Source organism: Syngnathus leptorhynchus, chromosome 6 (genome assembly GCF_054491065.1).
Source record: "Syngnathus leptorhynchus isolate UIUO chromosome 6, UIUO_Slep, whole genome shotgun sequence".
Taxonomy (NCBI): domain Eukaryota; kingdom Metazoa; phylum Chordata; class Actinopteri; order Syngnathiformes; family Syngnathidae; genus Syngnathus; species Syngnathus leptorhynchus.
In genome coordinates this window covers 11,207,642-11,226,193 of record NC_141200.1, presented here as the reverse complement: position 1 = coordinate 11,226,193, position 18,552 = coordinate 11,207,642, and the positions used below count along the sequence as shown (strand labels likewise).

The 18,552-nt window shown below is 40.3% G+C and overlaps 1 protein-coding gene across 1 annotated transcript; it reads left to right on the top strand.

Annotated features, from left to right (window-relative positions):
- Positions 1–238: 238 nt before the first annotated feature.
- pdhx (pyruvate dehydrogenase complex component X) lies at positions 239–16,951 on the top strand. Its single transcript, XM_085915242.1, has 11 exons — positions 239–546; positions 3,189–3,272; positions 6,988–7,088; positions 9,350–9,534; positions 10,362–10,460; positions 10,977–11,139; positions 11,807–11,954; positions 12,962–13,020; positions 13,604–13,762; positions 15,661–15,725; positions 16,251–16,951. Exons 1-11 carry the CDS (start codon positions 411–413, stop codon positions 16,504–16,506), a joined length of 1,455 nt encoding a protein of 484 aa, XP_085771368.1. The 5' UTR covers positions 239–410; the 3' UTR covers positions 16,507–16,951.
- The last annotated feature ends 1,601 nt before the right edge of the window (positions 16,952–18,552 follow it).

The window sequence follows — 18,552 nt, the reverse complement described above, 5'->3', positions numbered from 1 at the left end:
TTTCCCAAATATATGTAAAATCAATCTATGGGAGGAGTGTGGTAGTGGTAGTTAATGCAATCTAACCTAGGTGTATCGCTTTAGTATATGCATTAATTTCTATTAGTTTCGGGGCAATCATGCCACATCCAATATGGCAGTCACGCTAACCTGTCGAACAAGACAACTCGAGGTCTTCATGCCTTTACGTTTATGGCCAAGGCCCTGAAAGGCCAGTTGTGAATTACGCCTGCCCGTTTGTCTTCAAAATAATCAATGTAAAACTAAACACATACTAGAACTTAAAAGTAGTTTTCTTTGTCTTTTACCATGCTTATAACTATATTATAATACAGCATTATTCAATTTTTTTTTAAAATAGAAAGATTTTGATCAGGCACAGGCAAGTCTCTCCCAATGAGGGCATCAACATGGCGGCCTCCTTGCGTCTGGGTCGTCAAGGAATCTTACTTGGCCTTAAAGTATCTCATCTAAGCAAATTTTTGTGGAGCACGCAGTCATCACAGGAGCATGCCAGACATTTCTTTCAGTCTCCATGGGTCTTCGGTGAGTAATGTATTGTGCCGTTTTGTGAAAGACGGCAGCTTGGCAAGTGGTGACCGGGGCGCAATAAGGTTATCTGACAATTGTATTAACTACAGTTCTATAAACCACTTAATATGAATAATCGATTTACTGTCTCACTTCTGTGACAAAAACTGACAGTTCAACAAATCCATGCAGGACAACGTTATCAAGCAAAAATGTCAACAAGGTATACCCTCTTTTTAATGATAGCACTGTAGAACTAAGGCTAATTGCTGAAATTTGCTGACTGACGTTTTCTGTTGACGGGTTGTGGCTTGTCTTTGTCTTGCTTTAAGATATCCACAATCCAGTCGAGAGTTTGCAGACGGCTGTCTTAAAACTGCAGCAAGCCACCGTTGCATGCACTCACAATTACAATGTGGGTGTAAAGCAGAACATGTCTCCATTGCTAAGGCTGAGCAGTTTGAAATTCTCCAGCCACTGGGTCTATCTTTGGGATAAAAGGGGAGCTATTTTTATGCAGGAAAAAGCCTGCATGCTAAAGAGGAAAATTATCAAAAGGAGAATCAAAGACAGTTGGCACTCAGTTTTTATTGACTTATCAGGTTTGTGATGACATTTTCTATGTGGCGAAGTAACATGTCCACCTACCTATCCTTATGCAAAACTGTCACTCAACTCACATAATCCATTCGTCCATTTTCTATACATCTTATGCTGTTAAGGTTCATGGGGAGCTGGCACCTTTCACCTCTGACTTTAGGCCAAAGGCACATAAGACAACTCTGTACAGGAACTGCTCCCCACATTCCCAATATCACAGAGATCAGTCACTCCCACACGCATTCGTTCAACTTTTGAACATAACCTCTGTAATGAAGATTTGATGTGAGCACAAAAGAGACACTTGTGGTGAAAACAGCTGGTAATATCATTCCTTCATTTACTTTTGTTTTTGTTTATACCAGGGTTGGAGCTAGAGATGTAATAATAATAGCTGTCTTTCAAAATGATTTCAAGTGAAAATTAAAGTGGTGCTTTTTCTCCCTCCATTGAGCCTCACATTTCTAACTTTGCAGTGTATCAGAATGTCCTAAAGATGGCAGCAGAATAACACATTAAATGTAATGCTCTGCCTCCCACAATGGAAAATGATTGTCCTAAACAAACTTTAACTCCTTGTTTTAAAATAGTTAATGGTGCTAATAATAATAATAATAATACAATTAATTGGTTTTATTGAATAGAATATATGTACAACAAAGAAAATAAAAGAAGGTTTAAAATACATATTTTCTTATTCACCCAAAAATAGTTGGAGATCTTAATGCACTTAAATGCACTCATGGCCTATTTTCATATGCCAGTAAGGATTTTTGTCTGTTCTGGAACATTTTGCATCACATAATGTCTGCACATCTTTCAGCTGCATGTCCATGTGACAATTTTTTTTCTTTTACTACAACTGAGAGCTCTTTTATCCAATTAAGATCCGGTCACAGCGATAACCGCTGAAAAACATTGGGCTCATTGTGATGTTGAGCTGGGTTTAGAAACAAACAATTCACTAGGCAAGCACAAGAAAGAGTTACTAAAGGATGGATAATTTGTGGCAATGCTGGGCAGTGCGGGCTTTCTGATGTCACTCAAACCCTATGTGGCACTCATACTGGTTAACAGTTACAATATTTAGATGCCTCTGTTTTGTCTTTTGTAGACAATGAGATGAATCACATTTGATATTTTTCTGCCTATTGTTCTGTTGAGGCTTGCCGTTGCCAGAGTTTTTTTGTTTTTGGGATACAAGAAGGACAACAAACAATTACTATGTAACATAACTTGGAATGACACTTTTCCACCAGTGGTGCTTTGAACTACAGACCACTGATGATTGGCAAATGTTGATCACTGCCTTTCAGCCACGGCTTGTACTTTGCAGCCTCCAGCTATAGAGACCAGCCTGTAGTGTAGCGTTCCCTCCCCATTCACGCTGCTTGTTACAGACCAAACCAAACAAACCATACAAACCAAAAATTGAATTGTAATATGTTTGTGCATTTTCTGCTTTGGAAAAATGAAATGATGTCTTGTTTTATGTTAAGGTGTTAGAAGTATGGATATAATGTTTAATCTGAGTCATTACTTTATTTGAAAAATAATACATTATTAGAATAATGGTAGTAAGGAAGAAGTTTGTTCCCGCACAATTTTTAATGTATGAGCACATAATGTTGTGTTCAATTCCCAATCATATTATCTTTGGGGCAGTTAAATGTAGAAATTGCAGTGTATATAAAAATTTCTTCTTAGGATTGTGCCATTCACAAGCACTGAGAGCGCACAAAAATAGAAGGGGTGTTCCATTACTAGCAAGGAATTCCCCAATAGCTCAGTTAGTTGATCTTTCTGTGACATTGGGCAAACCTTATGCCTGGCACTGTGCTGTGAGCTAGTTGAACTACAGTGTGGCAAAATGCATTCACGTGTGCCAAACTGCGCTTATGCAGGGGTCCACTGTATCAGCTTCTAGATATTTTTTTTTTATGCATTGGTCTTTTTATAAAGCCTATTTCATAGTTTTAAAGTCTATTTCTGCATTAGCTTCAAGAACCTGTTCAAATTCTGTCAAATAATGCTGTGATAATCTTTCTGTTCGGTAGGTGTTGCTCCTCTCAATGTGCAAATGCCAGCTCTCTCACCAACCATGGAAGAGGGAAACATTGTCAAATGGCTGAAGAAAGAAGGTAAAAAGGAGTTACAAGTGCCAAATAGATGTCTTTGATCACAAACCTCCTTTCTAAGGCAATTATATTACCACAATCCCAAATTTTAATATTGCTTTTCAGTCAGTTGTCAGTGCCACAGGAGGGCCCAAACCGCAAACTGTGGTAATATTTACATTTGCGAACCACTGGTCAGCAGCATGGCACTAATCATCATTCTCTATGACAACACATCACTGTGTGAATCATGAGCTCATGCGTTGTTGCATTTATCGGCCTTGGTGATTAATTGGCTTATGGAAACCCAGAAGTCACTATTCATTATTGCTTAGCGACTCATCCAGGCACGCCAGAAGGAGCCTCATTTATCATGAGGCAACTGAGTTCTAATTGACTCCTGAGCTGCATTGCCATTTGCTTCTGTGATATGCGTAGAGATGTACATATGCATGTCATAGGGAAGAAAAATTATGATTGACAACACTTCTGGCCCTTACTGTATTAAGTATTGGTAACGACAGAGAAAGCCAGGGTGTCTTATATAAATAAAGTCCTTATAGCTTCATAAAAAAAACTCACATACTCGCCATTCCACACTCGTGGATTTCTTACTCAAAATTACAACATCAGAATAATCACGATTCATGTTTTCCTAACACCAGTCACATAATACATTTCTTTATTTTTCACTTTAGGCCAAGTTCAACCATTGCATTTTTCACTTTCCACTTACGCTGTCATTTCTGGACTATAAGATGCACCTGATTATAAGCCGCACTAGCTAAAATTAGGGAGAAATCTTCATATATAAGCCGCACCGGACTATAAGACGCAGGTGTTTTAATATTTAATTATCATTTGTTAGAGAATATACGCAAAGTGGATTGTCAGGAAAGACATGGTTGTTTGAGGACACATACTTTTTGTTAAAATGTGAAAATATTGTCAAAGATAAAGGAACTCTGCAAACATCCATCCATCTTCTGCTGCTTATCCGGGGTCGGGTCGCAGTGGCAGCAGCTTTAGGAGGGACACCCAGACTTCCCTCTCCCCAGCCACTTTGTACAGCTCATCCCAGTGGATCCCAAGGCGTTCCCAGGCCAGCCGAGAGACATAGTATCTCCAGCGCGTCCTAGGTCGTCACCCGGGTCTCCTGCCAGTGGGACATGCCCGGAACACATCGATGCATCCAGGAGGCATCCTAATTAGATGCCTGAGCCACCTCATCTGGCTCCTCTCAACATGAAGGAGCAGCGGCTCGACTCCAAGTCCCTCACGAATAACCGTGCTTCTCACCCAATCTCTAAGGAAGAGATTTCATTTCTATCCGGGATCCCTTTCTTTTGGTCATGAGCCATAGCTTGTGACCATAGTAGGTGAGGGTAGGAGCATAGATCGACCGGTAAATCAAGAGGAACCTCTTGATTTACCGGTCGATCTATTTCGGCTTAGCTCTCTGTTCACCACGACGGACTGGTACAGAGTCTATATCATAGAAGACGCTGCACCAATCCGCCTGTCTCGCCATCCTGCCCTCGCTCGTGAACAATCGTCCAAGATACTTGAACTCCTCCACTTGGATCCTGCTCCAAGTGGAGGAGTTCAAGTATCTTCATCCCGGACTCGGAGAACCCCTTTCAGACTGAGGACCATGGTCACAGATTTGGAGGTGCTGACTTTCATCCCGACCGCTTCTCACTCGGCTGCGAACAATTCCAGTGAGAGCTGGAAATTCCAGCTTGAAGAAGCCAACAGCACTATATCGTCTTCAAAAAGCAGACATGCAATGCTGAGGTCACCAAACCGGACACCCTTTACACCTCGGCTGCGCCTAGAAATTCTGTCCATAAAAATTATGAACAGAACCGGTGACAATGGGCAGCCTTGGTGGAGTCCAACCCTCACTGGGAATGAATCCGACTTACTGCCGGAAATGCGGACCAAACTCTGCCATCGATAATACAGGGACCGAACCGCCCTTATCATTTGGCTCGGCACCCTGTACTCCCGAAGCACCCCCCACAGAACTACCCGAGGGACACGGTCGAACGTCTTCTCCAGGTCCACAAAACAAGATTGGTTGAGCAAACTCCCATGCACCCTCGGGGATCCTCCCGAGGGTATAGAGGTGGTCCACCGTTCCATGGTCAGGACTCAAACCACACTGCTCCTCCTGAATCCAAGATTCGACCTCCCGACGGACCTTCCTCTGCAGTGCCTCAACAATGGAAGCTTGGAACATGGTCCACTCAGACTCAATGTGTCCCGCCTCCGCCGGGATGTGAGAAAAGCTCTGTCGGAGGTGGGAGTTGAAGCTCTTTCTGACCGAGAATTCTGCCAGACGTTCCCAGCAGACCCTTATAGTATGTTTGGGTCTGCCAGGTCGGACCGGCATCTTACCCCTCCATTGGACCCAACCCACCAATAGGTGGTAATTAGTTGATAGCTCCGGTCCTCTCTTCACCCGAGTGTCCAAAACATGCGGCCACAAATTCGATGACACGATAACAGAGTCGGTCATCGAACTGCAGCCTAGGGTGTTGTGCCAGGTGCACACATGGACACCCTTATGATTGAACATGGTGTTCATTCATTATGCACAATCCATAACGAGCACAGAAGTCCAGTAATAGAACACAGCTCGGGATCTGATCCGGAGGAGGGAGGGGGAGCATTCCTCCCAATCACTCCCTTCCAGATGTCACTGTCATTGGTCATGTGACCATTGAAGTCACCCAGCAGAACGATAGAGTTCCCAGAAGGAGCACTATCCAGCACTTCTTCCAAGGATACCAAAAAGGCTGGGCACTCTGAGCTGCAGTTTGGTGCATAGACACAAACAACAGACAGAACCCGTCCCCCCACCCTTAGGCGGATGAAGGCTACCCTCTCGTTCACCAGGGTAAACCCCAATGTGCAGGTGCCCAGCCGGGTGGCAATAAGTATGCCCAGACCTGCTCAGCGCCTCTCACTGTGGGCAACTCTCGAGTGGAAGAGAGTCAAGATGACTTGTACCAGAACCCAAACTGTGTAGCCCGACCACCAGATGCTCGCCTTCGATCCCCAACTCCATGCCTGACTCCAGAAAGGGGCCCTGGTCACCCGCGTCCAGGGAAGGCAGAATGGGATCCATTTTTTTTAATTATCTTCAGGGATCTGTGAACTATGCTTTGTCTGGCCCCTCACCTAAGATCATTAGGACACGCAAACGCCTCCACCACGATAAGCTGACAACTCATAGAGGGGTCTGCAAACATGTATATATCTCAGCGAGGACCGTAATACACGTAATGTGCAGGGAACACTAGCAACACACAATAATAGTAAATAAAATGGGACCACTTACAGGGGTAAAGTTGGCAATGCGATACGGGTTACACATAAAGCTCCGGAGAAGACATGACCTGGAAAACAAATACTGAAAAGGGTGGTGCAACAAGATGCCATCAGTAATAGCTTAGTGGCCTCTAGTGGCCGCAGGAAACCTCTGCAGCAGCTCTATTTCCTTTAAGAGCCAAATCCACTGCCTACACTTCAAAGCGGCATTATGTGCATTTCTTTTGTCCCCGATAATGAGGGTTTGTGTATAAAAGCTTCCTTTCTCCAGTCATGTCCATCTTGATCTTGTTCTGTCTGTTGTTTGTGTCGTGTGGCAGTCACATATCCTTCTACCATACCTACCTAGTCAGTGCTAATCGAATCCAGTGTGCAACATGTGCATGTTTTACCATTGCAGGTGAGGCGGTGGCAGCAGGCGATGCCCTTTGTGAAATTGAGACTGACAAAGCTGTCGTTACTATGGAATCTAACGATGATGGTGTCTTGGCAAAGATCCTGGTGAGAAACAAATGCCAAAATCAAACATACCATCTTGTTTACCACAAAGCTGTAGATATTTTCTCTTTGCTGAGACAAGATAATTCTTTATTTATAGTCCTGTCCAAAAAGTGTGTTCTTTTGTGGCATTTTCATTAAGCTTTCCGTGCACAGTGACAGTACATACGTAAAACTATTTTCTTTTGTGGCAGACATTTCTACTCAATCCATCCATTCCCCGTTGTCTTGTGTTTAAATTTTTAATAGCTTTCCAAAGATGGAGCAATTACTAGTCTTATTGACCTTCGTACTCCAAGCTAAAATATGTGCTTTTATTCAAATAGAATTTGACCACCTTGTTTTGCTATTTTATTCTTAACGTGTATGTTAAAGGATGGATTATGTCCTATCACATACTGAAGACAGATATTTTTTCCAAGTGACAGAACGTGCCTGAGCTGATGAGAATATAAATGTTTGCGGCTTATGTCATTATGACGCTGTAAACGGCAACCGTGTGTTAAAAAAGGTTCACAACTGGCTAATTTAAACCATTTGTTTCATGCTATTCCTTCCCCTTTTCACATTCCCTTACACCCATCTTTCTTTGCTACAGTGGGGATGGTAGTTTCCATAGCAACCACTGAAGAATTGGGGGTAGGGGCTAGAGAGCTGAGGCAGGCAGAGAAAGGTGGGCTGTATAAACCCCCTTAGCTAAAAATGTGATGTGAATAGTTGAGAAGAAACCCATCAACTCAAAGCACTTCTTCATTCATTTGTTCGTTCATTCGTTCATTCATTAATTTATTCATTTATTTATCTTTATTTAACTCTATTTTTTGCTGAACCATACAATGCGTTAACTATATTTCTGTTACTGTGGTTTTGTGAAATTGTTTTATTTTTCTTTGCTTGTTTTGTGTTTTTCATTGTATTGACAACCATACCATAGTTACCTACATTTGACCAAATGCTAATGAAAATTATCATGGGTATGCTCCAAAAAATGGTTATGGGTAACTAATATCTGACTCTGGCTCTTGGGGTCCTGGGTTGGGCTAGGTGGATCACTTATGCTGTGGCAACATATTACAAAATCTTATCATACTGTTACTGCATTGCTCTACCATGACCCAAGGTTTTTAATCCTGAATCTGTTGTAGGTACAATAAATCACAGGGGTTTGTAATGACATCAAAATACAAAGCTTCTCTTTGTTCACTTGAACTGTACATGGCGGTGTGTCACTGCTATGACCATACTTGTCAACTGTTGATAAGATTAGCGTGACTGATGAGGTCCTTTGTCGAGTTGGTAGCCTTGCTGCATGATCAAGCATATCCCGATTAGTTTGTGTGCATTTCTCTTCAAGACAAAATTGTTTTATAGACTTCAGATTTCATTCATTTGCTACCCCCATGAGTTACTTCCTCAAAAAAGAATAGTGAGCCCGTTCCAGCAATCATGCAAGCCCAAGCCATGACATTACCTCCACCATGCTTTACAGAGGAGCTTGTCTGTTTTGCATCCTTCCTTTCTGCATACTTTTGCCTTTCCAGCAACATGGTAGAGGTTAATCTTGGTCTCATCAGTTCAGCAAACTACTTTTGTGGCTCATCTCTGAATTGAAATTAGCAAAGTATCCATCTGCCTAAAGCTTGTCATTATTTATTGTTTTATACAGCTAATACTTCAAGAGTGTGTTGTGTCTGCATTGACTGCAATCGTTTTCATTCACTGTCCACAGTAATTTCTCAGTCAGCAGAGGGTGTTTGTTATGGCAAACAACAAATAGACATTTTCAACATGCAGTAGTTGACTAACACCACTCTCAGGTTTTTAGAAAGCAGACCTTACTTGGACTCTTTTGTTCCACACTCTTTGCAAATTTACTTCATGCTGTATTGACTCACTCCAAGAGACAGCTCACGAAATGGATACCTTTTGAAAACTGATCAAGTGTAGCCAGAGCATGGCCTTTCATTTACAGACTGAACCAGTAATGATTGATTGGCGATGTCCAGTAGACTGTGGCGAAAGTAGTAAAAGGCACACAGTGTATCTAGATTACTTCTTAACAGGAATCTTGAATCAGTGGTGACAGCAATCATAAAAAGTAGCTCATTACACTCCACAACAACCTAGTAATAGTATTCCATCTCAGCATAGTTTTGGTACATTGAGCCACAACACAACATACAATATGTTTCACTTTTTTTCAGTCTGTCATTTTGTTATTGTGAGAACACTCAATTGAAATAGACATTTCTCTTGCATTTCAGATCGAGGAGGGAAGTCGCAATGTGCGCCTGGGAACTCTTATTGCTCTTATGGTGGAGGAGGGACAGGACTGGATGCAGGTTGACATTCCCCCTCCATCTGCACCTCCACCTGCTATACATGAAGCTGTGTCCACCGTTGCCCCCCCTTTGCCATCTTCTCCACCAAAAGCAGTCCCAGCAGGATCGTAAGTGTGATGTCATAATACCAAATTTTGACTTTGATACGATACACAATGTCAAAAATTATGGATTAAAGACAACCCAATATGGGTGAAAAAGTTGACAGATTTTGCACAACAATCCAAAACATATATATATAATTTTTTTTTGCAAAACACCCAAAGTTGGGTCAAATTAACTCCCTGGGTTGGTCCAATATTCAACCCCAGCTGCTTTAATCGTGTACCTTCATAAAGTACCCCAATGCAGATACTGAAATGGCATTTCGGCAATAAATAAATAAATAAAATCTCTAGATTATGTGTGTAGCCAACACTTTCCAACATAATGTTTATTGTTTTCAAGTAAATGCCAATACTACAGTATAATCTTTTTGAGAGGTAATGTGTCTTGTGGTTTTATCACATCACCAAAATAATTATCTGCCTTATTAGTGGCAATTACCTTTTCCCTTTCATATTACAGTATACATTTTCTTCAGATATACTTCGACATCCTGAATTGCAGAAATCCCATCCACCCTTGTTTATACAATAGAGACAGTAGGAAAGGTGCAGGACCTGCCACAGGGCAAACAGTATATGTTTGTTATGCAAACATTTTGCAATGGGCCAGTTGACATATTGAGATTTGAAAAGTCTGCATAAACCTGGTTTAAAATGGATTGTATACGAACAAAACTTAGATGGTTTACATTTAGATTTGCAGGAGTGCAATTAGTTTATGTGGTAGCAATTGTCCATAAGAGAATTAAAGGTCAAATATGACATGACAGAAAGCCATGGAAAAAAAAAAAAAAAAATTATTATCTTGTTGGTTCATTTTCCTTCAGGTTACGACTAAGCCCAGCAGCAAGACACATCCTGGACACTCATGGTGTTGATCCAAAACTGGTCACACCTACTGGACCAAGAGGATTAATCACTAAGGAGTAAGTATGAGTAGAGAAATTGTCTCTACTTTGTCTCTAAATTGTCGTTATTCACACCATTCTAAACAAAAAAGAACTGAAAGATCTTGGACTCAAACAGTCTAGTGAAGTCAATGGATCGCAGACTGAATGCAGTTGTAGTTTTTTAATGCATCTAAATGAAACCCAAATGTCTTCAGTGTTCAGCAGGATTAAAGGAATTGACCTAGCTGTTCCAATACTTTTGGTGAGGACTATAACTGAATGAAATACGATGACGTCCACCACGTCTACCTGAAGCACAGAATCTGTCACATCATGTATTCCCTAATAAACCGTAATTACATTATTAAAGGACTGGGATTCACAAACAATGCTGCACCTCTGAACTGGTGGCAGTGCCTTGCTAAAGGACCAATCAGGTTGGCAGGATGTAGACTGGCATTTCTCAAACAGCTAATTGTGTGCGGTGGAGCTTGAATGGTGAATCTGCAGTTACAATGCCTAATATTTTTTGGTGTATTTTGGCTCCAACAGAGATGCATTAAATATTTTGAAGATGTCTCCCAAGCCAAAAACAACACCCGTGACTGCTCCACCTTCTCTGGGTTCTGCCAAAATCGCAACAGCTATTCCACCACCATCAGGCAGCAGACCCAACATACCTCCTCTTTCTGTACCAGGAAAGCCAGGCGCACCGGTGGGTTTTAAATTACAACATGTGTTTAAGACATACAGTACATCTTCCACTGAAGGTCAACAATACATCTATGTTGATCATAGTATGGCACGCTTCTTTCTGATTGTACGTATGTGGGTCATTCAGTTTATGGATTGATTTTGGGTTCACAAGTTTGGGATACAGATGCTGGCTTATGCACAAACTGCATTTCAGAAGGCTGTTTGAATCATGAATTGTTCGCAAGTCGTTACTTTCTGTTGAACGAAAATGGAAATGTAATGAACAGTTAGTTCACACGTGAACGTCTGTTACCAAAATAACACTGATATAACTGAAATAACATGACACTGTGAGGATATGCGTATGATTTGGTTTCAAAATCCATTTAGCTATTTTATTGCAGCATGTAACTAACTCTCTTTAACATGATCTTTCTAAAAAAAAAATCTAATGGACCTGCAAAGTCAATGACTGGTCAGACCTAGCATCAATTGACTGTAACAGACTTGTCAATTACTTTGCTAACCTGGTCCATTTTCTGATTGATGACAGTTGGATTATGTCAGCATTAGACTGCTCAGCGTTCTGGTTCTTGTCGCCTGATTTCCCTGTTGACGCTCTCTCAAAGTGCTATTTTCCCCGTAGTAATTTACCGCATCTTGACGTCTACAATTTTATTCCTCAGGGCACTTTCACAGAGGTTCCAGCCTCAAATGTCCGCCGTGTGATTGCTCAAAGGCTAACACAGTCCAAAACAACCATCCCCCATTCTTACGCCTCTGTTGACTGTGACATGGCTGCAGTAATGAAGCTTCGTAAAGACTTAGCCAAAGGTAAAAAAAAATATTTGAAAAAAATGTGTACTTGTCATTACACTTATGCCAGATCGCCTCTATATATTATCCAGTTTTAGCTTTAGTTGACAATGTTATTATAATTATCAATTCTTGTCCTTCAAAATGAGAATTTCAAAGGTTTCATGTGACCACTCCTTTGACAAAGAAGCAGTCTGTAGCACTAGCTAGAAAACATTGACACATACTAACTGCTTTGCCACACTGGTTTGAACTCTCATTCCACACACCACACATATATATTCTGCCAAAGACAAAAATGAAAGGTGCTTGTCAGACTGATTGAAATTTATTTGGCTGTTTTGGAAACCCTTTTTTAAATATAACGTGAAAAAGAACTATTAACATAAAATCTGATTACTTTTTATATATATATAAAGCAAAGAATCCCAAATGCCAAACAGAAAACATTTGACTCTTACAGTCACAATATCCTCTTAAAATAAAATCTCTACTGATTTACACATTTGGGCAGTTGTCAGTTTCATTTTAGATAACCTGCTCTTGAAAAAATAATCTATCTTTGGTTCTCTATCAATGGGCAGATGGAATGGCCATTCTGGACCCGTAACAAGTGTTCTGTGTTTACTGAGGGATTCTGTCTCCGGTTGTTATCGCGGACTGTCTTTGTTCAGGGTCGTGCAATTTCACGGTTAGTTCAGTAATCATACTGCACACAGCATTCATAATCGGTGACTGTATTCATGGACTCCAGTGGCTGCAAATGCGGGGAAAATCCTTGCCTACCAGCGTCGCACATGGGCAGCAGTTTTGATTGCTTAGAATATTAATTTAAGGCAAGCGTTGTGTTGTATTCGTGTTTACTTTATGTGTTTTTGACAATCGCTCCTTTTGTCAGTTTCTTGAACACATCAGCCAGCCAGAATCGTACCCATGAAGATTACTTGGGCAGCCCCTCACCAGCTGTCTGGCTATTCTTGTGTCACATTGGAATGACTCAGTCTGTTGTTTCTTTGTCTTTACAGATCAGATCAAAGTTTCTGTTAATGATTTCATCATTAAGGCAGCTGCTGTTACACTTAAAGTAAGTATTGCTCATTGATTTCACTTCTTAACACTGTTCATCTCCCAACCTTGTCTTTTGTAAGGTGTAGAACCCACTTACACATGTATAGTGTGGTTCAAACAAACACTATATTTGGTGACGATTAGTTACCCGATATGATTTGTTTGAGGCCGACGCTAGTATTTGAAAGATCAAAAACCATTACCAACTAATCGGCTGCTTAATTGTAAGAATAAAGACGTGCATGGTAGGACAATTGAGCACTCCAAATTGCCCGGCGGTGCAGTACGAATGGTTGTTCGGCGAGTATGTGTGCTTTCCGATTGGCTGGCAACCAGTTCAGGGCCCCCTGGCTCCTGCCCGAAAGTCAGCTGGGTTAGGCTCCAGCCCGCCAGTCACCCTCGTGAGGATGAGCAGTTCAGAAGATGGATTATATTAATTTATTTTTTGTCACTTCCAACAATTATATGAATTACCCTAAGTGTGTGTGGGTCAACTGTACTCTGTAGGTCTTTCCATGTTCAATTGCAGCCAAATTTGGATGAAGTGATACATTTAATTGCCATTGTTGTGACACTGCCCCGTGCCTTTGTGACAATAGGAGCTACCAGATGTGAACGTGACATGGTCAGATAACGGACCACAGCCGCTTGACTCTATTCACATTTCAATTGCTGTTGCCACTGACAAAGGCCTCATTACCCCTATCATCAGAGATGCTGCAAACAAAGGAGTTCAGGAGATTTCCACTCATGCAAAGGTACATTTCTGAATCTCAATCATTGCTCTGTTACCGACCGTCATTGTAGCGTTAGTGTGGCGGACTTTCGGACCAGGCCTCTCACCAGCAGGCCTGCATTTAGGGACAAGTTTATATGTATGTTTTCTGTCTTTGTTGCTTTATTCACGTTTGTTGTCTCACTTGTTGGCACTCAGTAAGAGCGTAAAGATGTGTTTTTTACATCTGCCACAATATACATAATTATTTGTGATTTCATAGGATTTAGTGTCTTGCCAGTGGGACATTAAGCCATGAGAAAATGCCATTCCAACTGTCCATTTTCATTTGTTTAGAATGTTTTGTTTAATTGTTGGGTTTTTTTGCCTGTCCAGTCTTCTTTGCACACAGCTGGAAACCAAATAGATAATACATTAGTACTTTATCTTGGTCATAAGCAACCACCTCGTCCGAAATTTATGAACATAAACAATACTCAGCTGTTAAACATCCATGCATCCAAATTAATTCTGTGTATCCATTTCAAGGCCATGGAGTGGTTGAGCCTACCCCAGTCATCTTTGAGCCAAAGACAGACTACACCCTGAACTGGCCACCAGTTGTAGAGCACATAAAAACAACCAATCACACTCACGATCACACCTACGGACATTTTGGAGCAGTCAATTGGCCTACCGTGCATGTTTTTAGATTGTAGGGCGAAACCACTGCAATAAAAACATTGATGCATTAACATTTTAAATGTTGAATACGGAGCCGGACCATTAATGCATCATGTCAGATGTTTAATCCAAATCAAATCATTCTCCATTTTATCTTTTTTCTTTCAACTTTATACCATATTTTCCAGACTATAAGGCGCACCTTCGATGAATGGCCCATTTTAAAACTTTGTCCTTATATAAGGTGCACCGGACTATAAGGCGCATGCATCATGTCAGATTTTTAATCCAAATCAAATCATTCTCCATTATATCTTTTTTAATTTCAACTTCAGACGCAACAAATTACTTAATAATCACAAAATAATGATCCATAGTCTTTTTGATTCATGATTGATAGTCTTCAGCGGGCCACTTATGATTGATTTCATGACACAATGCTTCAGGCCAGTTTAAATTTAGGAATTTGGTCCATATATAAGACGCACCGGACTATAAGACGCACTGTCGGCTTTTTGGTGCGCCTTATAGTCCAGAAAATACGGTACTCTTTTCACACGTGACCAATGAAATTACCAAACATCACAGTTGACCAATAGAACTGTCCGAGTCCATGCTCATACCGAATATAGTTTCAGTGCCAGCTATAATATTTGTCCATACTAATGTCAAGCCTTGAAATTTACCCCAAAAAGAAAATGAACAGTGTTTGCACATATTCTTGGTTAGAGACAATCACATAATCACATTATTTCGTGTATTGTGCTTTCACCAAGGTTACTCCACTCCACTCTGTCACGCTTTGCTATAAAACCCTGGCCACAATAATGTTTGTTTTGTTTGCCAGATGCCTCATCTTCCTCTCTGGCTCATGTCAGTTCCATTTCCTCATTTTAGCAAGATACAAGCTGATGGTTTTCATTTGTCTCAAAGCCTGCTATTTGACAGATTGTTGTTGTTGTTTTCGAACACCACATTTGTGTTTCTGTTTTAAAACACATTTTGTATTATGGTTTATGAGGTAGTCATCTAATATCATTTGGTTATTCTGAAGCAACATTGTAGCTTTAGTTATTTAGTCTTCACCCATATTTTTTATTTGATTTTGATTGTCTCTTTGCATGATTATTATTTCATTATTGTTTTAATTAGGTGACTACTGTGTACTTTGTGACACACCTCCAATACCACTGTCTGATAAATGGATTTCTCGTATAAAATTCAATGGTCTAAAAATGGCAAATGTATGCTTTGTAGGCACTGGCCCAGAAGGCTCGAGACGGAAAACTGCTACCTGAAGAGTACCAGGGAGGCTCATTCAGGTAAAACAAAGACACATGTGTTCCAATGTTTTTCTTCTACTTGTCATCATATTAGAAATTCTCGAGTTTGAACCAAATATTGCATTGGAAGACATGGGCCATCAGCTCATCATTTGCAGAAGATTTGGAGAGGACTGCGGGGGCTAGAATTCATGGTTTCATTTGCTCATAAAAGGGGTTTCTATGTCAGCCGGGAGTAATGAATACCTATGGAGATGCATCCAGAGATTTGCATGCATCCTTGAGCCAACACTCTCATTAAGGCCTGTGGAGTTGTGAATATCATAGCGCTTTTGGGGATGTCAATTTGTGAAGAAAACAAGTCAATAAAAAAAATTGCTGTTCTAAACTTGCATTAAAACTCGATTGATGTTATTTTATTTGAAGCTTCATTGTTTTGCAGTGCTTTTTTTTTTATTGAGTTTACCTATAATTTTTTGGTTGTTGAGTTATACACCATTTCCGCTTTTTCTTTGTGTGTATTAACTGTTTTTCATATTTCTCCCTATCCTACACCTCCGTCAGTATTTCCAACCTGGGGATGTTTGGCATTACTGGCTTCAGCGCTGTGATCAACCCTCCACAGGCTTGCATCCTGGCCATCGGGACCTCCAGGGCTGAATTAAGACTGTGTGAGGACAACCGTACCGTGCGTACCCAACAACTGATGAGCGTCACCTTGTCAAGTGACGGGCGGCTTGTCGATGACGAACTAGCATCCCGATTTCTTGAAAGATTCCGTGCCAACCTAGAGGAACCGCAGCGCATGGCTTTAGCCTGATGAAATATGCAGAAGGATAATTAAAGATAAAACATAGACACACTTGCCCTCTGCCTCATTAATCTGTACCAAGTGTTAGTATAATAGGTGCAAGGTCTCCTTTGTTGACATTGGCATTTGCGATGAGACAGTCAAATTGAGCTTCTGTTGGTGATTGAGGGATATTTCAAACTGTTAATTTGCATATGTCTGTACACTGCCACAATCTGTAAATGTACCATAAGTAGCACTGTTAACATTTTATTTTGGTTTAAACATATTTGTAATATTTATTTCATATTTTATTGCGACATTTCCTGTAATTTATTGTTAAGAAAAAATAAATAAAAAGCATTATAGTTTATCAGGTTAACTAATTCCAAAGTCCCTCATGCCAACACATGGATATCAGTTTTAAGTGAGATGCTATAACATGCAAATAAAAACTCTGTTGCTTAACTGTTAATGTATTTTGGGGACTCATGTCTTTCCAGTCCACCATGTCAGTTTTAGTACACACTCACAACAAAATCACTTATGTATGTGTTTTAATTAGAATACAAAGCGAATGGGTCAAGGGGAATAATTTCATAGAAGCCAATTAGGATAATTTCCTCAGCAAGCATACTGGTCATCCAACACCAGCAGATGTTTATAGTTGCCCCAAGTGCAGCAAACAGCTGTTAGCTACAGATCTGCATCCGGGTTACACTTATTTGATAACATATCAAATTGGGCAACGCTGTGATATCAGATTGAGCCTTATTTTGGTTGGCAGTTTGATAAGAAAAAAGACTGAATGCTTAATGATATTCTATAATGATCACTGCTCTTGATAAAATCACACTTTGATGGCTACCATTGTGCCCTGGATGCCCAAGACTTCATCCCCCTGCATGAACATTTTGTGTGTGTTTATTGTGGTTGTCAGAATACACAAATAGAAAACATCGTAAGAACTAGGAATTGAGTCACAAACACGGAATAGCGTAATTACACAATTTCATGAAATCTGACCAAATCAAATTCGTTTTCATCAAATGCAGCAAAGGTCTGTTCCCAAGGCAACAAATTACTTGCCCCAAGCAGACAATAAACGGCAATTCCCTTCTACATAAATTGTGTATTTTTCATCAGTTTTACTTCCTTATTTAGAATGAAAGTTATTCCTTGGTGAGCGAACTATATTGAAATTTATAATCCAGCACTCTAGTGCTCCACATGCGGCCAGCTACTAGGAGAAGATGACAATTGACATGATTCCAGAGATCAAGTCAAATTCTGAGATTGACACAAATGTGGGCAATGGCAAAAAATAAATTTCTGGAAAAGTTGAAAAACTTACACTTAGATAAAGTTCTTAATGTATGTTACTATTTTTGTTGCGTATCACATTTGTTATTCGTGCATTATGACACGACACTTGTACACAATGTAAACGAATTTGGAAAATCATCAAGAAACATGAGGAAGCCATAGCCTGTAGCTAATACCAGCAACTAATAACAGTCTCATGTCCTCCACAATGAATAATGAGACATTTGTATTGAGACAAGGTCTCTTTGTGTGTAAACTTTCCACATGTTTGCTTTTTAAAATGAATATCACTGAATTTGAGAATTCTGACTTTTTGTGTTGCAGAAGATCTGGATTAAAAATATCAAAGACAAATACCACCAGATTTGTTCTGGATGATATGTTTTGATGAAGGTTACAAAGATCTTGTTGGACTCAGTGAGCAGTCTAGGTCACACTCATGGTCACACAGCAGGGATCGACGAGGAAGCAGTTGCTTTGGCAGCAATAATACCAAATGTGCGTGTCTGTTCTGACAATATTGGCGATGTTTCAATTCAATTACCAAATGCAGGGTGATCTCAATGACAAATCTTGACTGCCCATTAACTGACTGGCAGGAAAGATCCAATTTAAAGGCTGTTTGAAAAATATTTTTAAATGTTAAGGCTCAACATGACAGATGTGTTTACATTAGTGTACGTTGCACTGCTTTATACTGAGACCTTTGTTGTAAAAATATTTTTAAATGATCAGGCTCAAAATAATAGA

Bases quoted from the DNA above. Each gene is read 5' to 3' on its own strand.
- pdhx (XM_085915242.1), top strand. From the start codon at position 411: ATGGCGGCCTCCTTGCGTCTGGGTCGTCAAGGAATCTTACTTGGCCTT. The intron at 10,461-10,976 runs GTAAGTATGAGT...TGGCTCCAACAG, and splicing joins AGAGGATTAATCACTAAGGA to AGATGCATTAAATATTTTGA. The intron at 13,763-15,660 runs GTACATTTCTGA...TATGCTTTGTAG, and splicing joins AGATTTCCACTCATGCAAAG to GCACTGGCCCAGAAGGCTCG.